General features: G+C 40.5%; 3 protein-coding genes across 4 annotated transcripts in view; 2 read left to right on the top strand and 1 right to left on the bottom strand.

Annotated features, from left to right (window-relative positions):
* NMT2 (N-myristoyltransferase 2) overlaps positions 1-5,265 on the top strand; it is a 41,486-nt gene extending 36,221 nt beyond the window's left edge. Inside the window, exons 11-12 of the mRNA XM_008591580.1 lie at positions 2,250-2,387; positions 2,557-5,265. Of these exons, the coding sequence (XP_008589802.1) occupies positions 2,250-2,387; positions 2,557-2,577 (159 nt within the window). The 3' untranslated portion in view covers positions 2,578-5,265. The remainder of the gene's footprint in view (positions 1-2,249; positions 2,388-2,556) is intronic.
* Positions 4,379-9,151, bottom strand: RPP38 (ribonuclease P/MRP 38kDa subunit). Of its 2 annotated transcripts, none has more exons than XM_008591578.1 (3): positions 8,985-9,151; positions 7,743-7,799; positions 4,379-6,324 (listed from the first exon to the last, which is right to left on the bottom strand). In XM_008591578.1, exon 3 carries the CDS (start codon positions 6,313-6,315, stop codon positions 5,461-5,463), a length of 855 nt encoding a protein of 284 aa, XP_008589800.1. In that variant the 5' UTR covers positions 6,316-6,324; positions 7,743-7,799; positions 8,985-9,151; the 3' UTR covers positions 4,379-5,460. The 2 variants fall into 2 exon arrangements, with proteins under 2 accessions (XP_008589800.1, XP_008589801.1); XM_008591579.1 differs by having other exon boundaries at positions 8,942-9,151.
* Positions 8,860-11,954, top strand: part of LOC103607033 (serine/threonine-protein kinase MARK2-like) — a 13,939-nt gene continuing 10,844 nt past the window's right edge. Inside the window, 2 exon segments of the mRNA XM_008591582.1 lie at positions 8,860-9,108; positions 9,668-9,833. Coding sequence (XP_008589804.1) covers positions 8,860-9,108; positions 9,668-9,833 — 415 coding nt within the window.

Below are 11,954 nucleotides of genomic sequence, written 5' to 3' on the forward strand. Positions count from 1 at the left end.
TATGTCAAAGTACAGTCATGCTCCAAATAATGTTTTGGTCAATAACAGACTGCATATAAAATGGTGGTCCCATAAGATTATAATGGAGCTGAAAAATTCCTGTTGCCTAATGATGTTGTAGCCGTTGTAACATCATAACACAATTGCTGTATTTTCTTGCAAGTTTAGTGTAGCCTAAGTGTACAGTGTATATAAAGTCTACAGGAGTGTAATGTTCTAGGCATTCACATTCACTCATCACTCACTCACTGACTCACCCAGACCAACTTCCAGTCCTGCAAGCTCCAGCCATGATAAGTGCCCTATACAGGTGTACCACTTTTTTATCTTTTAAATCATACTTTTACTGTACCTTTTCTATTTTTAGTTATGTTTAGATACACAAATACCTACCATCGGGTTACAGTTGCCTACAGTATTCAGTACAATAACGTGCTGTACAGGTTCGTAGCCTAAGAGCAATAGGCTAGACCATAGAGCCTAGGTGTGTTGGGCTATACCATCTAGATCTGTGTAAGTGCACTCTGAAATGTTCACACAATGATGAAGTCACTAGTGCACTAATGACACATTTCTCATAACGTATCCCTGTCCTTAAGCAATATGACTACATAAAATATGTTTTCTTCCACATAGTCAAATTCTTTTTTATTTTTATTTTTTATTTATTTATTTATTTTTTTTGTCTTTTGTCTTTTTCTGTGTCCGGCAACGGATCGCAACCCTCAGTGTTGCCCCCGTACCGGACTGGGGACCGGCAACGGGATCGCAACCCTCGGGGTCGCTCCCGCGCCTCGCTCAGCCAGTGAGCGGGAACCGGTCTGTATGTGGGATCCGAACCCTCGGGCGGGAGCGCCGCCGCGCTTCCCAAGCGGCGCACTATCCAGTGCGCCACCAGGCCGGCCCGTGTTTTTGGTCTTTTTTTACCACTATCAGTCAAAGAAAGAATAGTGATAGGAGTTTCTTTTGAAACTTTAGTAGCCATTTTCATCATTAATTTTATTGCAACTTAACAAAAAACACATTCTGTGCAAATTAAACCTTTTATTATTTTGCTGGCTAGTATCGGTTTCTGAAAATCCTTGATCTTGGTGCAAATTAGAAACTTTTCACCCTTATATAAGAATACATAAAATCTATAATATAAGCAATATTTTTAAAAAAGACATGATCCTATAAAGAAAATGCATGAGTAAATAAATATTTGTGTTGAGTGAATAATTAGCAGCAGTTAAGTTTTTGATTCAACTGGACTTTAAAATTAAAGGAATTAAATTCAAAATGTACCTTACTACATTTGTTATTTTTCCACTTCCTCTGTGTAGAAGTTAGGATAATTGTTAAATTCTTGCTACAAATAAACATTTTTCTTTAAAAAGAAATTTAAACCAGCCAACGGATACATTTTGATGATACAGATTGAATATGTGAAAATAACTGTTCATGAGAAATTAGAAACACACCAAAGGTGTCTTCCTTGCATTTCTCTAGTATTTGATCACTGAAAACATTTTTAAAAACCTATTACTTTTCGATCTCCAAATCAAGATTATCCTCAGATTGCTCATTTTCAACTACTTCCCCAAATGGCCAATAATAGGTAAAAACCCTGAGAAATAAAAATTTAGGTGCATCTTCTATATTGCATTTTGCACAGTATAATTATCTAACTTTTAAAGAAATTCCATTTTTACCATTAAAATTTTACTAAGTTTATGTCCCAGATCAGCCCAAGACAAGCAGACTATTTAAAGTTCTTACAACTTTGGTTCTTTGTCCTTAGCTTCAGCTAAGTCAGGACTTAGAAAGGCCAGTAATAATCCTAGAGAAGCAACCTTCATCTAGACAACTGTTTCCTTCTAGAACAGAAACAAGGTATTTTCTGAAATCGTTTTAATAGATTATTTTATGTCAATGCCAGCCATCATCATACATTTTTTGATTCAGCATTTCTGAATTATCTTGCTTACTTCATCAGATTCACTGCTAGGCAGTTTTGATCTGAATTCTTAACCTATACTATATGAAAGGTCTTCAAAAACTTCATGGAAAGGTTTTCATTATCTTCTAATTCCATTTTTCCATGAACTTTTTGAAGTACCCTCATATACTACAGACAGTAAACCCTATTATAAATGCATATCCGAGCTAGCAGTAGAGGAATTAAATGTTGTATACTGAAATACATTATATAGAAAACACTCTAGTCTTTTGATGTTTTAAATTTTAAATCCTTTTTACATTGACAGAAAGGATTTGATGTGTTCAACGCACTAGACTTGATGGAAAATAAGACATTCTTGGAAAAACTCAAGTTTGGCATAGGAGATGGCAATTTGCAGTATTACTTGTACAACTGGAGGTGTCCAGGAACAGATTCTGAGAAGGCAAGTTGATAAATCCTTTAACTGAATAAATTTACCCAGATAATCCCATACTTGCTTCCCTTAGGATTAAGAGGGCTTGCACAGCTTTAAAAAATACAGATCTATTGTACTACACTGTAATTTTGCTCACTTACTTGTTCTTACGATTCCATTTCTTTCCTCCCTTTAGGTTGGACTTGTACTACAGTAGATGGATATTTTTATTTCTAGAACTCTGACATCATCATTTGTTAATATTCTATTTAATGATTCCTGGAATTGCCATTCCAAAGAAGAATAAAAGCACAACTTAAGTGAAACTGAAGTAGTCGACAACAATCAGAAAAGATGAAAAAACATCCATATGTGCCAGTAGTAGGCATTTCTAGCCAGAATGTTAAAATTCATCTTTTTTCCACTGTTTACTCATCCGTGGGAGGGATGAAAGGGTACAAACAGCGCATTCCTCTGTCAAATTTTTGGCTCTCTCGATGAAGAGAGGGTATTTTTCCACTCTCTAGAAAAGGGACTGTTTTTGTACAGACTATACAGAAGTGACAGAATCATGTAAGAAAGTCTTTGCTATGGAAATAAAATGCAGCATTTCTATTTATTAAGTGATGGTATATTTGCCCATGTAACAGAACAAAGGATCCATTTGGAAAATTTTTACTTAAATCACCTTATGTGATATCATTGGGACATTTATGGAATCAGCACTTCTGTAACTAATGACAAGTGGTGGATATGTAAGTGTGGAGAGACAGAAAAATGTACTGGCTACCCTTACTTCTCCATAAGCAAAGTTGCCTAATCAGTAAACACACAGATTTGTACACTGATCTTCAACGGGTCAGTGGACTGTTTCAAAGTTTGTGCAAGCATTCAGTGTGCTCTCTGTAAGAGCGTTCACCCATGACTAGACTTTGCTGCTGCTGTGCAAACTTGTTTCTTCTCAGCAACATCAAGGATGTGTGAGGAAAAGAAAATAAAAGCTCTCACGTAAAAAGAAATGCCCAGTGGAATTTATTAGTACTATCAGGACATTGATAGTTTGAATGTTTTTATTACTTATGCAAAATTGCACATCTTCCTTTATGTGACTTTAATTTATCATGGACACTGTCATGCAAATGAAAAATGTCTTATTTGTAAATAAGTATTCATAATTTTGTTACTGATGGTGTTTTTATCTAGAATTTGAAAAACAAAGTTTCACAGTGTACATATCTGTGTATATATTGCCAGTACTCCAAGGGGAAAAAAAAGATGCTGAACAAGGCCACACAGACTGGCCTTGACTCAAATATAAAGTAGATCCTTCTTCCTGCCTTTACTGTACCAGTGCCTAGGCCGTTCAGTCCAGAAAAGTTAATAATTTTAGAAAACACGACAGCATTTCCTTCATGTTTTAAGTAGTCCAGTAAGACCGATCACATCTTATACCAGGGAGGGCTACCAAACTATGGCCCATGGACCAAATCCGGCCCACCGCTTTTTTTGTGTGTGTGTGTGTAGCCCATGAGCTAAGAATAGTTTTTATTTTTTTGAAAAGCTGGGGAAGAAAGTCAAAAGAACATCATTTTCTGACACATCAAAATTATACGAAATTCAAATTTCAGCCTCCATAAATAGTTTTACTGGAACACAGCCACATTTTCCTTGATGTGCTGCCTGTGGCTGTTTCATGCTACAAGGTCAAGTTGTGACAGACCACATGGCCTGCAGAGCCTAAAATATTTACCATCTGGCCCTTTACAGAAAAAGCTTGTTAACCCTGATTTACACTACGGAGTTGAAAGCTACTTTCTGTACCTTGCTATTATCCTAAAGACCAACCCGTGGCTATGGCATCCCTGAGACTACCACTAGAGGGGGCACTTGAGCCCCAGAGCAGTGCACAATTAGGGCCAGCACTGTTCTAGACACATGCAAGACTTATGATGGTTCAAACCTATTACCATTCTTAACAGGGGAAAGGCCTCAAGAAACAAAATCGTACCAATTCACCGTTCCTTTAAAGATACATTTTTTACTTATTTTTAAGTACATTAATAGCCACATTTGCCTCTATAATTTAAGATTACCAATGAACATTTTAAAATAGAAAATCAATAACTGCCTGTTTATAAAGTACCTATTAAAACTAAACTTAAATGCAATATAAACTGTCTCAAAGGTTCAAAAAAAATACATTGTTCTCTTTGTCTGTAATGAAAATACTCCACTCCATACCTTTTTTTTTCTTTGCCAAGAAGACACTAAGTAAAATTTAAATGAAGAGGCAGCATATAATTTGAGTCAACCAAAAAATTTTGGTAATCCAATACCTTCCCCCTAAATTACAGAAAGTGACTTTTCCAAACAAACTATAAACACTTTAACAAAAAGCATTCATTATGCTCCATTTCCTAACCACAAGGACCCCACCTCTGAGAACCCAAGCTGCTGTTTTATTATTCTTCTTGCCACACTTCACCTCATTACAGCCTACGTTTTACACATATTAAATTTCCAAGACAGAAAATTAACCATTTAAAAGGGTGAATTCTAACTAGTCAAAATACCTCACCTGCCTTTTCCATAGCCTTTCCCAACTCTGTGTCTATGCGTACCTACAAAGGTCAAATTGACGAAGAAAAAAACGATGTATTGCTTCTGAAGACAATGTATTGCTTGGCATTTAGTATCTTTCCTTTCAAACTGATGCTTCTCCAATCCAGTTTCATCTACCCTCCTGACTAGGACCATGTTTACTGTGGCATATTTTCAAGTTTGATAGAGAAATGTTAAGTGTTATAGGACACAGATGTTCTTGCTTACAAGCATTGTACCAGCCTTCAAAAACGTGAATTTATATAAGCATGGACATTAGTTTCAATAAACTTTTGTTTTGATATTTATGTTTTTGAATATTTTCTACACTTAGTGTTTTTAAGCTTCAGCATATATGTGCCGTACAGAGTCTTATACATTTGAAAGGAACATTACCAAACAGAATCCTAAGAATTTGTGTAACTCATTTTGTTAGTTTCAGGGCTTTTCTACAAAGTGTCCTTTTACAAATTATATGAAATGACAAGGTTATACAAGATTACTTTGAAGTACTTTTTTTACTTTTGGGTGGTTTCCTTATCTTATTAGGGTTTGGAATCAGTTTCTTTATTTTAAGGGGTTGTAATGTGACCGCAGAAGCCTGCTGACCTTCAACAAGCTTTCTCTTATGTTTTGAGATGTCTTCAAATGAAGTTTCCAAAATCTCTTTGTCTTGGCTTTCCAAAGATTCAGTCTCTAAATTTTCCCCAGTATCTTCACTCCTGTCTTGAAGCCATGGCACATTTAAGCAGGGTACTCTGGGAATGATAGCTCTTATTTCTTCAACAAAGTCAGTGGTGTTTTTTTTGAACCCCAAGGCTAGAACACATTTTAAGCCAATGACAGGGGCAATTCTCTCACTGAGCCGGGGAACCTGACAGGCAGGGACAGTTCTGCTTAAACTTAACTGAATCAAGTGGGAGGTGATAATGGCAGGCTTGACGGACTTACACACTAGCACTAAAAGCAGGTCATTCCTCTCCAGGGCGCGGGTAACTTCATTAACGCCAATGGCCAGCTGCTTCCTCACAAGAACAGGTGTCCACCCTGACACTTGCTGGTTAGCGTCTGGATTTTTCCCCTCCAGATCCTCACTAATTTCAACGTCTATGCTGCATTTCTCTCTGCTTTGTTTTTTTAGGAAAGTTGTTTTTTTCTTTTTCTTCTTATCCTCAATCTTCTGAAATCCAAGAGATTTAAACTTGTCCTCAAGAGTCTGTAATATAAAGTGCATATCCTCTTTCTCCAGGGGGCTCCAGCAAATAGTGTATGGATTGTTCAGCGATGTCTTTACAATTAAAGGTCTCGTCTTACGAACAGATCCCCTCCCTGGTGCTTGAGGAGCTGCAGCCATTTCGAAATCCTTTACAGAGAAGCAAAATGACAACAGAAAATTCATGTTAGCTAAAAATGCATGTCTTCAGAATATGTGGGTTGTACTGTCTGGTGAACAAGATCCTACGTCAACCTGCATGGAGCTCACAATCCATAAGGGCTCAGAGGCTTCTGCCATTCATAACCAGGTGTGATTTTTTAAGAGATCTGAGCAGTAACCTATGCACATGATTAGAACATCAAATAATACTTTCATTGTCCCCTTTTGTAAGTCTCCCTCTCTCCCAGGGCCCTAAGTTTCTTGTCTATCCTTCCTGAGACATTTGATGCAGATATAGTTATATATCTCCCTTCTTGTGGTTATCTCAAGCTGACTGCTCTGGCTGGCAATTTCATGAAAACTTGGCAAATGTAATGAAATTTAAAGATATTCATCCATTAAGAAAAAATAAGAGGGATCCTTATTGGGGAAAATCTTATAAGCCACTGGTCAAGGGAGCTTATCCTGTTTATCCTTCCCAGAGGGAACCTTGCATTCCTTTCTCTTCCCTCAATTTTCTTCCTCGCCCTGGAGCTCGACTGAGAACCATCAGGACCCACTGTGCAAAACTAAAAGAAGTTAAGTCCTCTCCAGTGAAACTCCATTTACCAGGCAGGCATCTGATGAAGAGCAAGTGTGTCTGTGGAGTGGGTCGGAATGAATCAAACACCTTCTCCATGAATTATTTGACTCACACAACACTCCTGTAGAATTTCCCAGTGTGTAGATGAAGAAACAGACTCAGTGCCCAAAGTCACAACTAGTTTTCCAAATCCTGGTTTTACACTCTTTCAATCCTGGCTGCACCTCAAAAATAACCTGTGGCTTTTTGAAACATACCGATGGACGGTCCTCACCTCAGATCTACTGAATTGGAATTTCTTGGAATATGGCCAGGGCACTTCTGCTTATAAAAAAAAAAAGCTACCCAGGTGAATCTGATTCAGAATTGCAACTAGGAACTGCTGGTGTAGGTCAGGCAGCCTTTCCACACTGGACAGCCCTGACAAGTGGTCCCCTGACTTCTACTGGTCTCCGATATTCCTCCCAGTCACCTTCCTACAGAAAACCAAAATTCAGCTCCTTGGGTGAGAGATCAAACTGTGGTCACCTCGTAGAAGTACTGTCCACTGCTGGAGACATCTGCTACCTAAGCTGCTTCCTCCATGCAGCCACTGTGTGCCCTCCCCCGGCTGTCTCTATCCTCCCCTTGAGCCCAGGGCATCAGGAAGAAAAGCAGCTCATCCGAATCCAATAAAGTGGTTGCCAGCGGATGGTATAAGGTGGTCAGAAAGAGGGAAATAAATGACTAAGGGGCAAGACAAATATGACCTAACAGAGTTCTTGCCAAACCGCAAGTTAGTTAATGCTTCTCAGCATCCAAACAGCACAGGGTAAATACTTACGATTATGTGCTCCAGAGGGATAGCAAGATAGGCAATAAATTCTCCTGTCTTCAGAATCTGGTAAGGGGAGATGAAGAGAGTCAAGTAGTTCAGATGAACAGAATCTAATATGTTGTAATCCAAAAACAAAAGTGCTGACTGGTAAGAAATAATACGTTTGCAGAAAGGAAGGACAGTAGGAAGACCTCGCCAAGCTGCCTTTTAAGCTATGTCACAGAGACCTCTGCTGCTTACGGGATCATGTGCAAATTCTTTTAAGTGACAGACAACTGCCCTCCACACTGTGGCCCCCACGTACACATGCCTTTCTCCTTATGCCCCACCACGCACATGACCCCCAACACTGAACCACATACTATTTAACAAGGCCACCAGTTCCTCATCTCCACGTCTATATACACATTAGTCCCTCTGCCTGGAATTGCACTCCTATTCTCAGCCCCTTGACCACCTTTCTTACTTAAACAAATATTTATCCACTACGCACCAGGTCATACAGATTAAGTGTTAAACAAGGCAAAAACAGTCACTGGCCTCGATGAGCTTAGAGTCAATGAAGAATACACATCAACAGGTAAAATGTGGTGCACATTAAGGTCAGGGAACTACAGGATGCTTAGGGAACATATAGCAAAGGCCTAACTTAGTTAAGGGGGTAAGGAAAGGAAGGCCTCCTGGAAGAAGAGACCTTTTAACCTACATCTGAATAATTCCGACCAAAGGGAGTACGAAGTAGAGAGGTATCCCAGAAAACAGAATTAAGGGAAATAAGTTCAACGCCGCTGGGGCAGAGATGCTACGGAGTGGTGAGCTATTTGGAAACGTAGGCAAGGACTAGGTGGTAAATGCCCTTGCAAGGCTGCCAGTAGGAAGCGACTGTAACGTTCCCAGCGGAGGAGTGGCATGATTAGAAAAGCGTTATTGCACGACTGGAAGCAGCCAAGAGCTCCTGCAGTATTCCAGATAAGAAATGGTAGTGGCCTGCACTAGCCGAGCCGCTGAGGGGATGGAGAGGAACACGTTAATTGAAAGAGGAGGTGACAATCCCCCGACCTAATGATCAACTGGGAGTAAAGACGAGGAAAAGCTCAGGGATGACCCCCGGTTTCTGGAGGGGATGGCGGCGCCGGTACTCAGTGGCTGCCGTCCTGACCCAGGGTCAGTCCCTCCCTCCTGTGCGCAGCCCCTTCATCTGGTACCTCCGTCCTTTACTATTTATTTAGCACACGGAGTTGTCGTTACTTTGTTGTCCGTCTTCCCGTCCGGCGGCCGCGCGAGAGACGTCCGGGAAGCCGTGGAGACCTTGCGTGCCCGCCGGCTTCAGCCGTCGCCGGGGTCCCAGGCCCTCCTGCGGGGTCGGCGTCCCGCGAGCTCCTCTCCACTCCCGCTCCCGCCTCCGCGCCCAGCCCCGGCGGCTCCACGTGCGCCTGCGCCGAGCGTGCGCACAACCCTCGGCCCCCGGGCCCGCCTTCCCAGTGCGGTGGGACGGAGAGGAACGGCTCGGAACGCTTCACGTTTTAATATTCTGTCTTAGGTCAGTCTCATGGGGGAAGTCGGCCCCCAGCGTCGCGCGGCCCGGAAGCGACAGAACGAGGCCCCTCTACCAAAACCCTGAGTTTAGGACCGTGGCTAGAAACCCCAGTGCCCTGAAGCGGCAGTGCGCAGGCGCAATGTCAGTCTCGCGAGACCCTACGGTTGCCACGGTAACCTGCAGCTCGCGATTTTGACTGCCTGGTGGTTTGGGGACCATCTCAGCCAATAGTCTCATGGAGGCTGGTTCTCTGACGGCGTCTTTGCTTCCCTCGTCACCCTCTCCCTTCTCACCCAGCGTCTGTCTTTCAGCTCCTTGGAGTCTTAGCCCTCTAGATAGATAATTAGATAGATAAATAGGTAATTTTCGCTTTTCTGAATTTGTCTTGCCTTAGGGACGCAAAACCCCAGCCTCTGTCCTGGTGCCCCCGTCTCCGTCGAATCCCTGCGGACTCCCCAGCACCGTGAAAATGAAAACAAATGGGGGTGGGTTGGAGGGAGTAAAATACATACTTACAAGCAGTAACGGAGTGAATCTTGACCGCGTGAAAGAGGAGGGGCGTAAGGGCTGCTTTGAGTTCTGCAATAGCGGTCCCGAACACCCATCCATTGTCTGCTGTGGCCACTCCAACCGGTAGAGACCAGCGGTTACGAATGGAGTCGCTAGAAAGCCCTGGACAATTGGTAAAACAGCTGAATAACATTTTAAAGGTCAGGAATCTTAATCAGTTGATCTGCCCCTGCCCAGAACTTAGAAGACGGTACGTTGCTTCTGACCTAATGAGCCTGCTCCCTCCCTACCCTTTGCTTTTGCTTTTCCAGTCTAACTTGTGCCCCCTTCTTTTTCTTCTTCTATGTATCTTCCTCCTTTTCTCAATCTCTTCACTGCTCGTTTTGTTTCTCATTTTTTGGGTCTAGTTTCTTTATTTTCAATTTTCATCACTTACATAATACCTAACTGTCCATAAAGTAAACAAAACAAAAACTGTGTTGCTGTTGGTCACAGGTTATTACGGGTTACACAGGGTAAAGTACAATGTGATTTTTATCACAATTAGATTTTTTAAAAACGAGGCTACAATGAGTTTGAGTGTAAAATCAGTCTTTTGTCTCATACAATGAATAATATTAGTTCACTATGATGGACTGCAAACATCATGCAGTTCTAAAGACAAATAGAGATACACAGGTCTAGCTGAAATGCTAGAGTAATGGGAAGGAGACGTGTATAAGAGTTTGTCCCTCTCAGGTTGCAGATTTATAGTTTGAGCATCATCTCAGTTAACATTTGCTCTGTGGAGATTATCAGCCCTTATATTACATGGCTCTGGAGCCAGGCTGCGTTGGTGGAAATACTAACTTCACCACTGACTAGCATGTGACCCAGGCAAGTTAATTAACCTCCTCCATAAAGTGATAAAAATAGTACCTATTGTGAGGATTAGAAGAGATGATCTATGTAAAATGCTTATCCCAGTGCCTGGCACACAGTAACTGCTTGATAAATTGAACTGCAATGAATCCAAAGGCAGCCTTGGCAGAATTAAGTTAATAAGAATTAAATATAACCTCTATGATTTTAGTGTTTGTGTTCTAAGACCAGCAATATAATTTCCACAATAATTTTGTTAAAATGAACCACATTTCAAAGTTAAATTCTTTCCAATTCGTACTGCACAACATTACAACAGACTAAAAAGATTCCACGACCCAATCGCCTCCAAACATGTTTCCTTTCAGTTTTCCATTCTAATTTGTTTCACATATATGCATGCTTTTACATTAAAATAATACTATAGATTAAATTTTGTGTTCTGATTTTCTTTCCGTGTACATTTTTCCATGTTTCTGAAACATAGGCTTCAAATCACCACTTTAACTTTGGTATTCTACACTAAGTGATCAGTTTTACTTTATAGTGACATCTGTTACAGTTACTTTACCCTGTTTGGCCTTTTTAAATATTAGTTCTAGAATTAGACTATTATTATATTTATATGCTTGCTGTGATATAACCGTGGTTTAAGTTTAGGGATGATAACTTAGGTCATTGGCCACAATCCTTTGATGAAATAAATGAAAGTTCCAATGAGAAAGTTTGTCAATAGAAGAATGTAAGAGAATTGACCTTCAGATTCTTCTTTCCCTCCTTGGCATTCTGATCTTTGCTGTGTGTGTGTGTGTGTGTGTGTGTGTGTGATGATTATGTCCTATAATAATAATTGTTATATGAACAACAATCAGTTACTTTAAATCATTTATTACAAATAAGCTTTAATGATAAGCTGCAAAATCAAAGAACAGACTTTGAACCTGTGCTATTGGAAGCTCTGCTAGTTAAGGCTGTATAAGAGTAATACCCCAAAGAATATCTGTGTCCATAGAGGCAATGTGAATGTGAGGAGTTTCAAGCACGTAAGCAATTCCTAGGCAACAGCATGGTGGCAGTGCCACACATCCATAGATAAGGCTGGGAAGAGAAAAAGAACCTAATTGGACTCAGGACATTTATTATACTTACAAGACAGCAAAACCAAGATCAACATGATGTTAACTCCCTCCACCCCTAATCCCATGGGACAACATCCCTAGTTCTGGAGGCCTAGTTCTACAGGTGTTATGAGTGCTGGCTTATTCAGCATTAAGGAACCAACTCTAAACTTCAGCAAGCAGTTCTATACA

The sequence above is a fragment of the Galeopterus variegatus genome, unplaced genomic scaffold, assembly GCF_000696425.1.
Source record: "Galeopterus variegatus unplaced genomic scaffold, G_variegatus-3.0.2 Scaffold7056, whole genome shotgun sequence".
Classification (NCBI taxonomy): domain Eukaryota; kingdom Metazoa; phylum Chordata; class Mammalia; order Dermoptera; family Cynocephalidae; genus Galeopterus; species Galeopterus variegatus.

Bases quoted from the DNA above. Each gene is read 5' to 3' on its own strand.
- RPP38 (XM_008591578.1), bottom strand. From the start codon at position 6,315: ATGGCTGCAGCTCCTCAAGCACCAGGGAGGGGATCTGTTCGTAAGACG.